This window comes from Aegilops tauschii, chromosome 1, assembly GCF_002575655.3.
Source record: "Aegilops tauschii subsp. strangulata cultivar AL8/78 chromosome 1, Aet v6.0, whole genome shotgun sequence".
NCBI classification, from domain to species: Eukaryota; Viridiplantae; Streptophyta; class Magnoliopsida; order Poales; family Poaceae; genus Aegilops; species Aegilops tauschii.
The window spans coordinates 471,297,648-471,316,395 of NC_053035.3; the positions used below are offsets into that span (position 1 = coordinate 471,297,648).

The 18,748-nt window shown below is 46.4% G+C and overlaps 2 protein-coding genes across 2 annotated transcripts; both read right to left on the reverse strand.

Annotated features, from left to right (window-relative positions):
* Window positions 1-9,792: 9,792 nt before the first annotated feature.
* On the reverse strand, window positions 9,793-10,797 carry LOC141039138 (uncharacterized). Its single transcript, XM_073506447.1, has one exon. The coding sequence runs from the start codon at window positions 10,795-10,797 to the stop codon at window positions 9,793-9,795; it is 1,005 nt and encodes a 334-aa protein (XP_073362548.1).
* Window positions 10,798-13,612: 2,815 nt separating this feature from the next.
* On the reverse strand, window positions 13,613-14,725 carry LOC109761591 (uncharacterized). Its single transcript, XM_020320405.4, has one exon. The coding sequence runs from the start codon at window positions 14,310-14,312 to the stop codon at window positions 13,770-13,772; it is 543 nt and encodes a 180-aa protein (XP_020175994.1). The 5' UTR covers window positions 14,313-14,725; the 3' UTR covers window positions 13,613-13,769.
* Window positions 14,726-18,748: the final 4,023 nt, after the last annotated feature.

An 18,748-nucleotide genomic window follows, 5' to 3' on the forward strand; every position in this document is an offset into this window, starting at 1 on the left:
CGCCGGCGGGGTGGGGAAGAACACGAACTCACGGCCGCCGAGGGAGGACGAACGACTGCGGTAGTTTCCTGCGACCGGGCGCGGGTGTGGGGCCTGTCTGTAGCCGACCCTGTCGACCTCGCTGAGGAAGAAGCGTTGGCGGCCCATGATCCGGCGCCACCGCTTGCAGGTGGCCGCCGCGCGGGCGAGGCAGAGAGGCGACGCCATGAGACGCGCGAGGATCGGCTCCAGGAGCCTGTCAGGGACGTCCTGCAGCGTCGTCGGTACTCGTGGCTTCGCGTCGGCGGCCATGGTCCATGGAGATGGCCGGCCGGATCAGCTGTCTCCCTCTGCGCCGCAGATCGGGGTAGAGAGATTTATTTCTCACCGTAACAAATCGAATCCGCTGTTAGAGGCTGATCGCACGGTGCTTTTTTTTTGGTGAATCAAACCGTGCTGTGGTGTACACAGGCCATCGGGCCGAGGTGATCACCTGCCATTCGTCGTCGTGGGCCGCGCGCGAGCCCGCCTAAACAAGAAGGTGAAAAAAAAGAACAATCAGTGTGTATGCACGACTAATTTCTTGCGTGTGACGAAAAAATCAAAACAAAAATTCTAAAAAAAAATCTGTGCAGTAGAAAATTTGATGTGTGAGGCCCGCTCCAATTTTTAAATCATTTAGACTTCTGAGGAGCTGTCAGCAAAAAAGACAAATTAGGGGTCCATAAAAATGTTTACTGTTCATGTACTGTTTTAGTCTGATTTGTCTTTTTTTTAGAGCTGCTCAGATGTCCAAATGACTTAAAATTTGGAGCGGGCCTCACGCATCAAATTGTCTATCGCATAATTTTTGTGTGGATTTTTTTGAGTTTGTTTTGAATTTTTTACGAATTCTTTTCTAACCGGGTGCAGATGAGCCTGGGCACTGAAACGCCCTGCTCAAGACACTGAAACGCCCTGCTCAAGAATAATTTGCTATAATGCTTAAAAAAGAATAATTTGCCATGAAAAAGACTAATTTATTGCGGGGAAGAATGCTTTTCTTCGGCTTGTGAAGTAGTAGTACGTTCCATGAGACATTCATTTTATGAGGGAAGTTCTGTTTTCATGTGTTGCAAGCATTTGGCTTTTGCTTCAGCAGGTATACGCGTTAAGCAGCACTCTTCCTTTGCGTTTTTCGGTCAAATTACTCACCCACTTTACCTTGTTTTCAGGGTCAACATTATTATGTTATGCGTCTTGTCTGCAAAGCAATACTCATAAGTATCATATTACCTACTAGTCCCTCTGTTTTAAAATAAGTGTCATGCTTTTAGTTTAAATTTGAATCAAAACCTACACTTATTTTAAATTGGAGGGAGTCCTAATTACATGTTGACGAGGGAACTCTCAGTGGTTGGTTTCTCTTTTACTCCCTCTGGTCAGCTCCCTTTTTTGGATCTGAAGAACTCGTCTGCTATGTGCTTACAATCTATTTATCTTCAATTATGCATTACAATGAACACCAGAAATAATGAAAATTACATCCAGATCCGTAGACCACCTAGCGAGTTAGGGTTGGTGAGTATACGACATGCCTGTTTTGCTACAGTGCCTGGTTGAAGACCTCGAAGTCACGGAACCCCATGCCCCCGGCACTTGCTTTGGCACATTTTATCCCAACCGATCCAATGGACCTTGCGTTTACCATGATCCGCCCCCCCCCATCAAAATTTTCAAGAGATAGTTGTCAGATTCCAGCATGTTTTTTGGCAAACTGGAAGCAACTCATAGAGAACGTGGGAGTTGCTTGAAGTACATATTTCACCAGTACCTCTCTGCCCACTCTAGATAGTCCTTGTCCTTTCCAACCGCGTGTTTTTGCAACCGACCGTTCAGTCACATATTTAAAGCACCCATCTTTTGAGCATCCAACCAGTGTTGGGAGCCCGAGATATCGCTCATTAAGAGCTTCCTACTCTATACCTGCTAACTGTTTTAGAGAGGATTTCCTTGCCTCATCGCAACCCTTCCCAAAGAAACATAGGATTTCTGGTAGTTCACCTTTTGACCAGAAGCACATTCATACATGTTAAGAATATTGTGGAGCTCAAGAAGGCTATCCTCACTAGCCTCTAGAGAAACAATGCTATCGTCGGAAAATAGGAGGTGAGTGATGTGAGGGTCGTCCCTCCCAAGCTCGACTCCCTTGATCCGCTGCTCCTCTCGAGCCTTTCTCAGGTGTGTAGAGAAATCCTCCACAAAAAACAAGAAGAGGTAGGGACAGACTGGGTCTCCCTGCCTCAAGCCCTCAACCCTGGGGAAGGAGTGAATAATGAAGAAGTGTCACCATTGAGGCGTACAAAAAACTTAACCGAGCAAACTCACCACATAATAACCCTTGACCCACTCCTCCGAAAAACCCATCCGTGTCCTCATCTTCTCCAAATAAATCCACTCTATTTGGCAGTATGCCTTCGTCATATCTAACTTTACCCCACAGAGAGCCTTCTTCGTCTTCAGTGATGAGGCGACCTGGGACGAAAGCGCCTTGCTCTTCCGAGATCAACATCGGGAGAATAACCTTTAGCCTGTTAGCTAAAACCTTCACGACAATTTTGTACAACACATTGCATGAACTAACAGGCCTAGACTGTGATAGCAAGTCGGGTGACTTAACCTTAGGAATCAGTACAAGTACCGTGTTATTAAAATCCGTTGGGAATTTGTTACCATTTAAAAAAGCTTTAACTCCATAGCACAGGAACACTAGTTCATGCTAGTTGTTTATTGGAGCTTTCACATCGTTTTTTAAGACTGTCTTTTCCGGATTGAGCTTCTAATCAACCAACCGTATTGCGATTGCCACGCTGCACCAATAGAATGTCCACCCGTATCCAGATTTTCTCTAATTTTATTGGAATGTTTGCTTAATTATATTTTTCTGAATAAATGTGTGGAATTGTAGCCTTTTTCTAAAGGAGGCTAAAGATTTGCCTCATCTATTAATTGAGAAGAGAAAAGAGTTTGTATGACAAGTGACTTGGATACAACCATGAGATTACTCTCCAACATTGAAGCTACTAATTTCTTTGCACCAGCGTGACCCAAAAGCTCCATCTCTCCGATGACCATGTTCAGCATGATTGCAAGGGGAGCACGTTTGTGACAGAAGAACGGCAAGAGAATTGTCCATCTTCAGCTGGTCAGGGCATCCACTAATATGGAGTCACTAGCAGTCCTTTCATGTTCACTTCACATAATTTAGAGTCAACGGAAAAATAATTTATGCAATAGGGTGCCTCTTAACCTGATTCTACATGAAGAGTTAACACTAATCATAGTTGAAAAAACATAATTGACACCACCGGTTTAGGGTTTTACATGTTGGACCATCTGTTGAGCTGCTTAATTTGTGACAAAAAAGAATATTTAAGTTATTTAAAGAAAATAACCTCTAATCAAATATATAAACTTAGTATCAGTTGTGTTTATTATTAAATCGTTGTTTGTAGGTAGCCCAGTTAGCATTTGGCTTTGGGCGCGCGGTGGCACTAGATCAAAGGTTCAATTCCCATCAGTGGTTACTCGTCACTACCCCCCCCCCCCCCCCCCCCCCCCACCCCAAAATTTGAGCATTTAGAGTTGCCAACAAACACATTTATTCTCAACCTTGTTCTTAACATCTTTATGAAGCTTTATTTCTAATTCTAATCACTTACGGGGATAGCAAAACATCCTATAAGTCACGGTCTATAGTAGGCATCACCAAACAAGAACAACACACATTTATGAAAAACATTGTCAGACTCGAAAAAGCATAAAATAAATTTTAGAGCCCTAGACAATAAACATCAGAACAAAACATATTTATCATCACCATATTCCAACAGATTGGAACGTCCTTCCACTACTTATTGAACCCCAGTTTGCATAGCTTTATCTACAATGATAGTCAGAGCACTGTAAAAAACCTTTCAATTGAAACATTTTTTATACAATATACAAACAATAATTTAATTTTACATATATCTTTTCAAAAGCAACTTCAAAAGGAAGAGCACTTTGTTTTTTATGATGAAAGGTGTTAAAGTCTAGAGGTAGTTTTGAATAGGAAATATCGTCTCAACAACTCCATGATATCTGAAAATAAAACAATAAGAAGGCGTACACCATCAACAAATACAAATATGCGAACATGGCCCTTGTTCTTGCCTTACACAACCCTCTATGCAAGTAACGCAAGCACGTATAGTAGGTGGCCAGGGCAGCTCGCACGGATAATCCCGCAGGCCCAAATGATCGGTTGTCTTGTGGTTGCGTTTCGCCACCTCCATGGTATCAAGGTCGACAGAGAACAGCCATGTTCCATCTGCCGGAGCGAGAACGACGGACTTCGGGCTGGTTACAACAACCTTCAAAGAGTCCTCAAAATACTCCTCTTTATACCCTTCCAGCCCACGCGTTGCCTCCATCAACTCGAGGCTCTTGTGGAGCTCCCACCCACTGTGTACATACATGGCATTGGATATCACAAAGATGTGGAGGATGCTCCCCTGCAAGCAAAAAAATCGAATTTTCCAGCGAGATAAACACACCGTTCGTCACTGAACTCTCGCAAGATGAGCACATTGGTCACACAAGTCTCAAAATGTGGAGAATTGGTCAGTTTGGTTTGCTTTATGAGCGAATGTGTCACTTCCCTGTTGCGAGCCGTTACGGGGCCGACGTGGCTTGCTGACTCAGCGTATGGCCCACTGTCAGGATAATTGTGAAGGTTTTTTTTTTTGCAAATTGTGCATCCCCTCCCTGGTCAAAATCCCCAATTCGGGGAAAACCCTAGCTCTCTCTCAATCTCACCTTCTCCTCTCTCTAGATCTGCCACAGCCGTCGCCGTTGTCGTCACCTCGCTCGAGATGGACCAGTATGAGGGAGAGAGCTGGCGGCCGCAGAACAGGGAGGGTAGTATCTTCTTCCCGGCGGAGGGCTGGAGGCGCGGGGAGCCGGAGTTGCGGCCTGAGGTCGGTCACTGTGTGCTGAGGCGCACGGCTGGGATGTACCGGCTGGAGGAGAAGCTACGCGGTCGTGCCCTGGTGGGTACAGTGGAAGGGAACCGGCCTCCTGTGTCGCCGGCACAGGTGGTTGCTGCTTTGGAGGCGCAATGCGGCGTCCGCCGCGACGACGTCATGGTTGAGGTATGTTCGCCTCCGGCGGATTTTCTTGTACGGTTTCGGTCTGGCGACGACTGCACTCGCGTGCTCATCTACCACTCCCGCAAGCTTACCGTCGGCGGCGAGACAATCCAGTTTTGCCGGTGGCATCGTGGGATGGGTGGCGAGGAGTCGTCTATGAAGTTTTTGACAAGGTTGAGCTTTGATGGGCTCCCGCAAGAGGCTTGGGAGGCCGAGTTCGTTACCAACCTTGTTAGCAGTCTCGGCGGCGATCTCGTTAAGATGTTGAAGCCCACTGATCGGTGCTTCGTCGTTGTTGAAGCATGGATGAAGAACCCAAACAAATTGCCTAAATTATATGAAGTGGAGCTGCGAGAGCCTGAATTACGACAAGATTACCCAACCTCTGACTCTGACGTGCCAATTTCACCGCCTAGTAGTCGTCTGAAAGATGAGAAGCCAACAGTTGTTCATTTTCTGAAGATCCATGTTCTGAAGGTTATAGATCACAGCCCTATCTTAACAGAGTTGCCGCCTGCTTATGACTATGACGAAGAATCGAACAGCGCTCGGTGTCACACTTTCACCTGTTATCCTGGTACAATAGATGGTGCAGAGAGGGCATACATTGGTGGTGGACATGGTTTTGCAGGGCCAGGGTCCGATGGCCGTGCAGGTGCTCTGTTCAGGATGTAGATGAGACAGAGATGTTGCATCTCTTTTATTCATCAATGTATCATGTATGTTTGTTGTGTGCCAATGTGAGCATATGTCTGTAAGACTATTGTATCCAGACCTGCTGCATGCAGTATGTTGGGTTGTGAACCTAATTTATGTAAGAGATCTATTTATGATGTGTGACTGATGTGAGGATGTTGCATGAAATTCAATTGTTGTTGCACTACCAGTATATGCAATTGATTTGACAAGAGATATCTCATTTAACAAAAGTGCAGCAACCAAAGAGAAATTATCTTGCAGAGAGTAACTACACAGAACAGTACTAAAAGAACAAGTTCATTTTGGAACTACACAGAGCAGTACTAAAATTTCTCAATACTAAAGGAACAAATTCATCCAAAAGGATTAGTTGTGCCAAAAGTAACTACACATGACAGTACTAAAAGAACAAGTTCATTTTGGAACTGCATCAAGTTCATTTTGAAACTACTACATTACTGAATTACAGCATGAGCTCAGTCTTGTGGTGCTGATTGTGTATTGTTGATCTCCTCTTCATCCATGCTTATGCCAGTCGTGTTTACATATGTTGGTCCTGTTCTACCTCTTCTTCCTCCCCTTCCTCCCCTTCCTCCCCTTCTTCCTGCTCTTCTGCCTCTTGTAGGTGCACCTCCTCCTCTAACTGGCTTCACCACAGGACCATAAGCTTGCATGAAAGCATTCAAAGAATAGCTACTACATACCATCTGTTCAGGTTTAATCCTCTCATGCCTACAACAAGCTATTGCATGGTTGCATGGAATGCTAGTTAGCTGCCATCTTCTACAAGTGCAAGCTCTCATGTTTAGCTCTACAATGTAAGTAACACCATTGCTCAGAACTTGAAAGTTGACTTTCCATATTCAGTAGCAAAGCAGTTTGCTGCATAATCTGCATTTTTCTGAACTTTTTGTCTAATCTTTGGGCAAATCTGACCAGTCCACTTCTGTAGAGCATCCTTTTGCATTTTGTTATATCTTGTCCCTATCTTGCAAGCAATGTTCTCCAACATAGACAGGACAGGTAGCTCTCTAGCTTCTAATATCCACCTAATTAGTAGGCAGGTCCATAAACAGAAGTAAGGACTAGACATTTAATAAGCAATAGTAAAGAGAAGAAGGTAAGATAATTACTTATTGAAAACTTCACAAGAATTGTTTGTAAGTATGTCACATTTGACAAAATCACTGAAGAAAGCTCTGCAATACTCAGATGGCTTCTTTTCATCTAACCAAGCATGTGCTTCAGGACAATCTTCCTTGAACCTGTCCATGTTTTGCTGCCATCTTGTAGTGTTGCTTGACCTTGCACATGCCCACAAGTGATTCTTTACTGTTTCTCCCTTGTGAAGCTGGTTCAGGTTTTGGTAGAGATGTCTGACACAAAATCTATGTTCAGAGTCAGGGAACAATTCTCTGACTGCTCTAACCAAACCCTACATCACAACAAACAACAGCTATGTTATGCTAAGACAGAAGATACAGTGTTGTAATCACATACATATAAGGAATTTTTTAATTTTCACCACACCTTCTGCTTATCACTCATTATAGAGATAGTTGATGTGTTAATGATGTTTAGGTAATTTTTCAAATTAGTAAGAAACCACTTCCAGCTGGCATGGCACTCCACCTCTACGACAACCATTGCAATTGGGTAGATGCAGTCATTGGGATCTACTCCAATTGCTGTCAATATCTGTCCACCATATTTGGTCCTTATGTGTGTTCCATCAAGACAAATAATGGGCCTACAACCAAGTAGCCATCCTCTTTTACAAGCATCCAAACATAAGTACAAAGTGCTCAATGTTCACCCATCCTTTTCAAGAAGAAAGTAGTGCCTGGGTTTGCTCTCCTTAGCTCATGTCCATAGTCCCAAAGCTGTCCATATTGGGCCTCTTCATCTCCTCTGATCTTTTTCAGACATGACAACCTAGCTCTTGCTAACTTAAATCTGTTTGGCTTCATGTTGTACTGTTTCTGAACTTTGTTCTGAAAAGCTGTCAAACTCATCTTTGGGTCATCTCTGAAATCTTCAACAAATTTTCCAGCTAGCAATGGAGCTGTCAACTCTTTCACTTCCCACACCCTCTCACAAGTATGCTCTCCAACATATGTCTTTATCAGCATGCACTCAACTCTGGTATCTTTAACAGCAATCATTCTCCAAGGGCAGCCTTCAACACATTTTGCTTCAATTCTGGTAGCATTGTTCCTTGTCTTCTTTATTTTTACTCTGTTCTTCACTATGTACATGGACACAACATTTATTAATTCTGCAGGGTTTGAAAAGACCATGCCAAGTTTAAATGTTGGGTCTTCCATGTCTGTCAATTTGTTGAAAGCTGGGAAATCAAATTTTGTCCTGTCTTCACTCTCTGGGAGCTCTAATTTTTCTGTATCAACAACATCTGGATCATCACCATTTGCATCTTCTTTCACAACTTTCCTAGTTGCAGCTATTATGTCATCTGGGACAAAAGTGTCAACATTTTCATCAAACAAGGTGTCATCTCCAGCTTCAAAATCATAGTCAGAATCAGCAAAATCTGGATCAATACTTGAGTCTGATGCATAGCCACACTCTTCTTTTTCACTCTCATCAGCATAATCTTCTTCTTGCATAGCAGCAAAATCTTCTTCTTCCATAGCAGCAAAATCTTCTTTTTTCACACCAGCTAATTCTTCTTCTCTAACAGCAGCAAATTCTTCTTCTTGCTGTACAACCTGAGGAAACATATTCTCCTTCCCTTTCTTTTCCATGTAAAATTCTTCTTTCACAAAATTAGTACTCAAGTTCCTCTTAGTAGGTATGGATCTGTTGTTGTTGCACAAATCTTGATATCCACCTGACATCATATTGAACATTTGCTCACTGAATGTAGGCATCAAATTGCTAGCTGGTATGTCCTCTGACTGAATTTCTTTCTTGCAAGGACTTATCACTCTAGGTAGCTCAACCGGTTGCAGAAGAACATCATCCCAAAGTTGTTTGTCCAGAACATTATCATGATCAACATAAACATGCAAATTGTGGCCACCTCTTGCACAAGCTGAATCTGCCATAGATAATGCATGCATTTCTAAGTTCATCTCCCAAACCATCTACTACTGTTTTGCCTGGATCCAACCAGTACACTGGAAATCCCATGGATGGCAAAGCATATCCTAGTTCCTTGATCATCCAATCCACCATAGCACAGCAGAATGTACCCTTGTCACAGCCATCATAAACATCTACTGATTCCTGCATGTAAACACGGTTCGATCCAACACCACAGAACCATCCATTGTGATGTATTACTAAGCTAAATAAGTCATTGCAATCCCCTGCATTGCAAAAAAAGTACAAATTCATCTCTTTATTGACAAAAAATCCCCAATTTTGAACCTAAAATCATCCATTTATCTAACAAAATATCCCCAATTTTGAAACCCTAGCTAACACATCCGAGAGGCACAAACGAAGGGGAAGAGAATTAGTGAGAAGAACTTACCATACTCGGGTGCATCATCCCAGGGAAATCGCCGTCGAGGAAGAAGCTCAGCACCAGCGCGACCACCGGCATCAGCCACACCGAGAACAGCTTCACCACAAACACCGTCGCCGCCAGTACCCGCAGATTCGTCGCCGTCATCAGCCGGCGCGGCTAGTGTAGGGGGGGCGGCTACCTCGCCATCCTCTCCGCCGCCGCAACCTACGGAGACAGCCAACGGGGTTGACATTGCCGCCGACGGGCACCCAGCCGCCTACAAGGTCGCCCAGTCGGGGTTTGGGGGTGGAGTGCGCTGGCGGGGGTCAGTACTGAATATGTTTTTCTTTCTAGGGGTTTTCTTGCAAATGTACACCGCTGACTCACAATGCCACGTGGGCTGCGCCAACGACTCAAAAAAAGAGAGTGACCCGTTTGCTCATATAGCAAACCAAACTGACCTGTTTTTCATGTTTTGAGACTTGTGTGACCAATGTGCTCATCTCGCAAGAGTTCAGTGACGAATGGTGCGTTTTCTCTTTTCCAGCGGGTGCTATCGTCTGTGACCTGCAGGACCGTCCCTTGGAAATTGTGTGGCAACCAGCGGCCGCCCAGAGCCAGCATGCGTTCGTCATGGCCTTTGATGCTCCAGTACAAAGAGCCTCCGGCGTGACCGAGGAAATGCAACGAGTCCGCGGCATGGAGGCACACGTTGTTGCCAAGGTCGTGGCTCTGCTCGGCGTACCAGCTGTGCGTCTCGGGTCTCCCTCTCCGCGGCTGGGTCTTGCTGTCGTTCCGGGCGAAGAAGCACGCCCTCGCGGCGCCAATGTCGTCGCGCACCCCGTCGTATCCTTGATAGACCACGCAGACGACCTTGAATGTTTCCATGCTGTCGGCGACACGCATGCCGCCCCCGGGCTTGAACTCAAAGTTCCTCTCGGTGCCCACGAGGTGCGAGCCGAGGCAGCGGTGACGCTTCATCTCCTCCATGCGCGGGATCAGCTGGTAGCGGCGCGTGGCCGGCTCGCAAACCACGAGGTCGGGGAAGGAGCGGCGCATCCACCCGCTCTTCTTCTTCTTGGCGAGGAGGACGAGGCTGCGGCTGCTGTCCACGACCTCCCATTTTCTGCTGCCGCCGGGCAGGAAGTCGAGTGAGAAGTGGCGGCTCTCGACGCGGTGCTGCGCCGCCGGCGCCGTGGGGACGAAGACGATCTCCCGGCCGCCCAGGGGGCACACACGGTTGTAGTAGTTTCCTGCGACGGGGCGCCGGTTTGGGGCCGGTGGGTGGGCTCTCTGGAGCTCGCTGGCGAAGAGCCATGAGCGGCCCATGATCCGGCGCCACCGCTTGCAGGTGGCCGCCGCGCGGACGAGGCAGAGAGGCGACGACATGAGACGCGCCAGGATCGGCTCCATGAGCCTGTCGGGGACGTCCTGAAGCGTCGTTGCCGGCGGTGGCTTCGCGCCGGCGGCCATGGAGATGGCCGTCCTGATCAGCAGTCTCCCTCTGCGCCGCAGATCGGGGTCGAGAGATTTATTCCTCAGCGTAACAAATGGAATCCGTTGTCAAAGTTTGGGTACTGGTCTACACAGTCCTCGGGACCAGTTGTTCATGGGCCATGAGGCCGTGACACTTTGCCATTCATTATGGGCCGCGCACGAGCCCGCCTCCCTCAAAAAAAGGGGAAAGTGACAAAATAAAAGTAGGACGATCAGTGTGTGTGCGTGCGTGTGCACGACTAGTTCCTGGCGGGGGATTCTAAAAAAAAAGTTCCTGGCGGGTGATTCAAAAAAAAAAAAAAAAGAGTTTCTGGCGGGGAAGAATGCTTTTCTTTGGCTCTGAAAGTAGTACGTTCCAAGTGAAACATTCGTTTTATGAGGAAAGTTTTGTTTTCATGTGTTGCAAGTATTTGGCTTTTGCTTCAACAAGTTAACGTGTTAAACGACACTTTTCCTTTGCGTTCGTCAATCAACTTACTCACCATCTTTACCCTGATTTGAGGGGCAACATAATTATGTGTCTTGTCTGCAAAGCAATACTCCTATCAGATTAACTTAACCAATTGCCTGTCACCGAGGGAATTCGACAGTGATTGCTTTCTCTTTTACTCCCCCTGGTCAGCTCTCTTTTTGTATCTGAAGAAAACGGAAACATCAGCCGGCGGTAGATTCGATTCACAATCTGCTATGTGCTTTTCTTTCTATAATACCCCGTAGCAAGGGTGATGCCAACTAAACATAGGAGTTCTAGTTCCTGCTGGCTGTTTATTGTCCTTTTCACATTGTTTTTCAAGAATGTCCTTTTTGTATTTAGCTTGTGACCGAGGATCGGTATTGTCATCGGCAAGTTGTACTAAAATGGAATATGTATCTAGGTTCTGTTTGTTTGTACTAAAATGTTTGGTTAAATATATATATTCTGAACAAAATGTGTAGAGTCATAGTCCTTTTTTTACTGCATGAAAATTGTTCATCTCGACCGATGGGTAGTCAAAAACAGTTCTTTTATGTTCACTCCACGTAATTTAGAGTCGACAGTAAAATAGTTTATGCAATAGGGTGGGTCTTAAACTGATTCTACACGAAGAACTATTAAAACAGTTTAGATGATGTGAAATGCAATTAAAAAAAGAGCGAATTGAGTATCAGATATAACACCGTATCAGATTAAATGATGTGGTGCCTAGAGCCGGGGCTCCGCCTCCTCCTCCTCCTTTAAGAAAAAAAAATTAGGGTTCGTGCCTTTCGCCGACACCGGCGTAGGTCCGCCTCGTCTCCGGTGGCCCTAGGGCCATGGAGGCGCGGTGGATCCTGGCAAGGGCCGGCGGGAGGGCTCCGTTTTTAGTCATTTTTTCAATCTTGTTAGGGTTTGTGTCCTACTCAGGAAGGCGAGACGGCGGCGGCTCCCTGAAGATGGAATAAAGGTCTCCCGCCTAGCCCTCGTTCCGGCGGTGCGTCTAGCATCGTTGGCGGGCGTGTGGAGGTGTGTCTCCGGTAGATCTATCTTTGGTGGATTTGCTCGGATCTCGTCGTTGTTTGTCTACGTTCGTGTGTCTTCGGTTTGGATCCTTCCGATCTACGTTATTTTTCATCGGCGGCGGTTGCTGTTCTGGAGTGCTGGTCCAATGGGGCCTTAGCACGACGACTTCCCGACTGTCTACTACAACAAGTTGTGCCTGGCTCCGGCGATGAAGGGGCGATGACGGCGGCGCGCCTTCGGCTTGCTTCGGTGCTTGTAGTCGTCGCTAGGTGGTCTATGGATCTGGATGTAATTTTTATTTCTGGTGTTCGTTATACTACCATGATTGAAGATGAATAGATTGGAAGTTTTTCTGCAAAACAAAAATGATGTGGTGCCATGTGTCATGCATGACAATAAATAAGGTCATCAATGATACCAACCTAGCATTTAGTGATGCTCTAATCACCAGATAACTTGACGATGGGGGTAATGTGGTTTTGCCATGGCGAGCGGAACTTTCATACTACCCACTACAATCAACCTACTATACACCATGTATATAGTATCATACATCAATATCATACGCATGATACTAGGTAATATACGATACTTCCGAATGCGGGTGGTCTTAAACCGATTCTAAACGAAGAGCTAACATTAAATAGGTCAATGTACAAAGGCAACAAGGTTGACTCCTTAATGAGAGTGTGACTCTTAATGAAGAGTTTGTTTGATTCTCTGTGCACATCGAGAATTATCCTATGAGGCAGAAATAAAAATCATCTCGGTGTGCTTCTAGATGACCACAAACAAAATTAATACAAATACTTAATATCGCCATCTTCAAATCAAGATCTCAAACATTTCTTTGGATCGCCATGGCAGTTCCTTGTACGGTCTCGAATCTTCTTCTTCTTTATACAAATGACTCGCAAATCTGGTGCATCTTCTTGAAAACAAAAGGTTGAAACATGGAGATTCTGAAAAAAGATTGTTAACCTTGTCTAGTGATATGACCTAGTATCTTGTGTACAAAACATTCTAGAACGTGTACGGCCAAAATTTCCTATCTTTGACTTTTAATACGTAGAAGTATATGTTTCAATTGATCTGGTAAAAGTAATACTACTAATATAATTATATTCTTAAGGAAAAATATGTAAGATAATGCCCTTGTATTTCTTTTGGAAAGAAACAATAGGACAATGATATTGGCCCAAGATTCAAATTTTGAATTATTTTCCCCTTTCCCAGGAGATGTTCGCCATTTCGAATTTTAACATGTTTTTGTAGGGACCAGGGATGAACAAACAAATGGCAAAGCTGAGCTGATCCAAATGTATACGTTTTGAATTCTTTCACAAAGTTAGACTGTACAATCAATTCCTTGGTTTTCACCACATATATCTTTTCCAACTTCTGTTGAACTTGATATCAAAAAATTCGAGAACAAAGAAGAAGAAGAATGAGCTGCTAGTAGTATATTTCAGCGTCTGCACAGGAGGTGATTCTCCTCGTGGATGGTCTCGAGGTTGGGCCGCCTGGAGCGCGCGCTGCTGAGGCGGTGCTTGAGCACGTCGATCTCCGCGGCCACCGCGTCGTCCACCATCTCGTCCAGCCGCGCCCTCGGAGACGGCGCCTCCTCCGCGGCCGGCACGAAGGTGATGGCCGGCTCGGGCTGAGCCGCGGCCCCCACGGAGGAGACCTTGGCGGAGCGGCGGGCCTCCCGGGTGGCCGCGGCGGCGAGGCGGGCCATGTCGGCGGCGGCCAGCTTCGTGCCGATGTGCTTCATGGGGAAGGTGGCGTAGACGACGCCCATCTCGAGGTCCTCGTCGGCGTGGAGCGCCTCGAGGCGGGTGCCGACGCGCGCGTGGCGCGTCTCGGCCACGAAGTGGCCCGGCGCGTCCATCATCAGCTCCGCCGCCGTGGCCGGCAGCGTGACCCGCCGCACCGCGCCGTCGGGCAGGATCACCCGCGCGCCCTTCCCGCCCGGCGTCTTGGCCAGCGTGCACGACAGGTAGTTCCCCATGCCCGCTCGCGCGCCGACGTACGGGAGCTCCTCCAAGAACCGTCGCAGAGCAGAAGCTGTTGCGCAAGGAGCCAAGCGGAAGGAGGCCGAGCTAAGACAAGATCGCGCCGCGGAAGCAAAGCAGGCGAGGGAGCGAGCAGGTTGTTGAAGTGCTGGGAACGGCGGGGATGGATGGATGTTTGCGGTGGTTGGTTCGGGTTTGCGGCTTGCCGGTGACGCCGCGGCTTTATATAGCTACCGCGGGTCGCCTCGGCGGTGGCTGGCTAGCCTGGATTGGAAACGCGTGCGGAGGAAGGTGACGGCGAAGGCAAGTCAGCGGGAGGTGGGTGTCTCCTCCCGCCGCGGGGCGCGTGCGAGGGTGTGGATGATGGGGTCGGGTCGTCGGTCGGCCCGCGCGTGCGGCGTGGTGGGGACGGACGGAGCTCCCCGGCTGGCTGGGTGGGTCGGAATGTTGGATAGATAGAAAAATGGTGTCGCCCCGGCCGCGTCGTGGGTGGCCGCGGCTTTTATCCGTGGGCACCCGTCTATTTCCGGCTGTCAAACAACGCCTTTTCTGGCTTCAGATTCAGACCCAACCGCCAAGACCTGCAAACTGTATTTCCTAAATCCGGTGCTTGCATGGGTTTTGTATGACTCTAGTCAGTCTTTTCACATTCTTTTTGTTGCCTTTGTGCATCTAAGGGTGTCAGCGGCGCCAAATATAGCGATTAGCGATTATGATTATCGCCCACGAGAAACATAGGGTGGCTTGGTTGGTTTTGGAAGTACGTATTTGTTTAGGTAAATCCTTGAGATTATTAGGGAGGGTTGGTTTCAAAAGCATTTGTTTAGGTAAAATCATTCAGATTGTTTGTATGTCTTCCAGTGAGAAAGCGACGAATCGCTGTTGGGTCTTGCCTTGTTTTCTTCTTCTTTAGTCATGGACTGAAGAATGAGCGAGTAGAGGAGCTCAAGATATCGTATGTCTTTTTGTTGGATGTCGTTTTCTTGGGTTGGGTTGGGTTTGGCTTGTCAATATTCAAACATGTGACAGTCATTTCCGCACGCCTTAAACGTGCTCCCGTGCCGTGCTTGCCATTTAACCATTTAGCCTGCGGAGCAGGTAATAGATTTGGTCTAGGGGCAGCAGCGGGCAAGCTAAGATGTTTTCCGTTGCTGTTATTGATCTGATTGTACTACTAAGTAGTAAGAGAATCGTGGTTAGCCTAGCTAGCAGTACATGTGCTACTCGCAAACTATCCCATCTTTCCTGCGCAAACTCAACTCGCGTAGCAGCATAAAATAATCACAGTGGGCAATTCACCTACCGACATGAACTGAAACTCTACCCGTGTGAATTTCTCAATCTTTTCGTAAGGAGACTCTCAGCGTTGACTGCAGCTAGCAATCCAGGTTCATTGATTGTCCAGGCTCCAGGCTCATTAAACAATGTATACAGGTAGTATAAAGCTAATCCTTGCGAAGATTGTTCTAAGCAAAATCCTCCGCCATGTACAACGTACCACTCACTCTATCTATACATTATCAATTCAGGACAAAGGAAGACTCTGATCTGGTCTGAACCAAACCGACAGGGACAGTCTTGTTTGCAAAAGGAAAGGAAAAAAAAAGAGAGATCAGTAACACAGGTGCCGGTTGAACGATTGACCCGGGAAACGGGGCGAAAATTTCCACATGATGAGGCTCTTGATCTCGATCCAGCTAGCCATTTATCATTGGTTAGCAAAGTCGCCAGCGTCGACGAGAGAAACTGCCAGGAAATTAACGTGAACATGGGATAAACACCAGTCTGCTGATGAGATCGGACGAGATCGATATGCTTCACGGCCGTGTGGACTTTGCTGGATCGAGCTCACCGATTGATCACCTGGACTTCACATGTGGCGTCCGTGCGTGCACCTGGTTGCTGGTGGATCCCTCGACTGACCGGTGTACTTTTCGACGGTGGTAGCTTGACGCCTGTGCCAACCGTGGTTTCAGCAGCAGGAATGCGCGTTTGGCTCACTGGAAATGGTTGACCTATGATGAACTGATTATTATATTATTTGTATGTAAAGGGCAGGTCAAACTTTTGGTGCAATCGTCGGGCAACACGTCGTGTGTCGTTATCTCTCGGCACTGGGTTTTTTTTTTTTTGGTTACAGAACGTATATCGTTCAACACCATGTGCGTATGTTGTGAGCGTGAAGATAATGCGTCCATGGCGCCGGTCTATTTCTGGGTCTGACGACAATCGATAAAAATTTTGTGGCTTCAGAATGGTCAGCAAGGAAGAACTGCGATCCACTTTAAATCTCCACATGAGGCTCTTGATCTCGATCCAGCTAGCCATTTATCATAGTAACGTGGACGAGAGAAACTGCCAGGAAACTAACCTGAACATGCAACAGTCTGCTGATGAGACCGGACACGATCGATATGCTCCACGGCCGTGTGGACTTTGGAGCTAGATCACCAATCGACCACGTCGGCCACCCCCTATATATTTACCGGCTCGTACTACGTACATGTGGCGTCCGTGTGTCGGTGCGTGCACCTGACTTGACCAACTGCTGGTGCAACGCTCTGAACTTTTCGACGCTTGTAGCTTAGCTTGCTTGACACCACTTTGGCTTAACTGGAAATGGTTGACCTGTGTGTGATGAATTACTTTTATATATAAGGATAGGTCAAACTCAGTGGTTTGGCACAGTGGGGCAACACGTTGTGTGTCGTTGTCTTTTGGTATTTCCTTACTTCACGTGAAGTCCTGTTTGCGTATGTTCTCCTCCTTGCCGACACAGTGACACCACGTGAAACGTGGGAGGATGAACAGAGGGCCAGGTGGACCGCCACTTAATCTGGAGACAAGTTTTCCCTTCTTCTTTTTAGCCTGAATCTAGATCCAAGTTTTTTTTTAAATACAAATCTAGATCCAAGATGTTAGATAAGTGTAAGCCATTTTGTTCGAGAAAAAGGAGCCACTAAATGATGACTCAATATTTTCTTTAAATTATCTAAAAAATACATTTTGTTTACCATCAACAAGATGTCTGGACACGTGAGCGTAAGATACTGTGATACGTCTCCAATGTATATATTATTTTTGATTGTTCCATACTATTATATTATCTGTTTTGGATGTTTAATGGGCTTTACTATGCATTTTTATATTATTTTTGGGACTAACCAAAGGTCCAGTGCAAATTGCTGTTTTTTGCCTATTTCAGTGTTTCACAGAAAACGAATATCAAACGAAATCCAAACGGAATGAAACCTTCGGAAGAGTTATTTTTGGAACAAATGCAATCCAGGAGACTTGGAGTGGACGTCAAGGAAGCAACGAGGCGGCCACGAGGTAAGGAGGCGCGCCCCCCACCCTCGTGGGCCCCTCGTGGCTTCACCGACCTACTTCTTTCGTCTATATATACTCATATACCCTGAAAACATCCGAGAGCACCACGAAACCTTATTTCCACCGCCGCAACCTTCTGTACTCATGAGATCTCATCTTGGGGCCTTTTCCGGCGCTCCGCCGGAGGGGGAATCGATCACAGAGGGCTTCTACATCAACACCATAGCCTCTCCGATGATGTGTGAGTAGTTTACCACAGACCTTCGGGACCATAGTTATTAGCTAGATGGCTTCTTCTCTCTCTTTGGATCTCAATACAAAGTTTTCCTCGATTCTCTTGGAGATCTATTCGATGTAATTCTTTTTGCAGTGTGTTTGTCGATGATGTGATTGACTTGAGCCATTCCGGTAGCTTAGCACACGATCGTTTAGTATTCTGCTATTGCTTCCTTCATGAGTTATACATGTTCCTCTGACTATGAGATTATGCAACTCCCGAATACCGGAGGAACACCATGTGTGCTATCAAACGTCGCAACATAACTGGGTGATTATAAAGATGCTCTACAGGTGTCTCCGAAGGTGTTTATTGATTTGGCATAGATCAAGATTAGGATTTGTCACTCCGTGTATCGGAGAGGTATCTCTGGGCCCTCTCGGTAATGCACATCACTATAAAGCCTTGCAAGCAATGTGACTAATGAGTTAGTTGCGGGATGATGCATTACGGAACGAGTAAAGAGACTTGCTGGTAACGAGATTGAACTAGGTATGAGGATACCGACGATCGAATCTTGGGCAAGTAACATACCGATGACAAAGGAACAACGTATGTTGTTATGCGGTTTGACCGATAAAGATCTTCGTAGAATATGTAGGAGCCGATATGAGCATCCAGGTTCTGCTATTGGTTATTGACCGGAGATGTGTCTCGGTCATGTCTACATAGTTCTCGAACCCGTAGGGTCCGCACGCTTAACGTTCGATGACGATTTGTATTATGAGTTATGTGATTTGATGACCGAAGTTTGTTCGGAGTCCCGGATGAGATCACAGACATGACGAGGAGTCTCGAAATGGTCGAGAGGTAATATATTGGAAG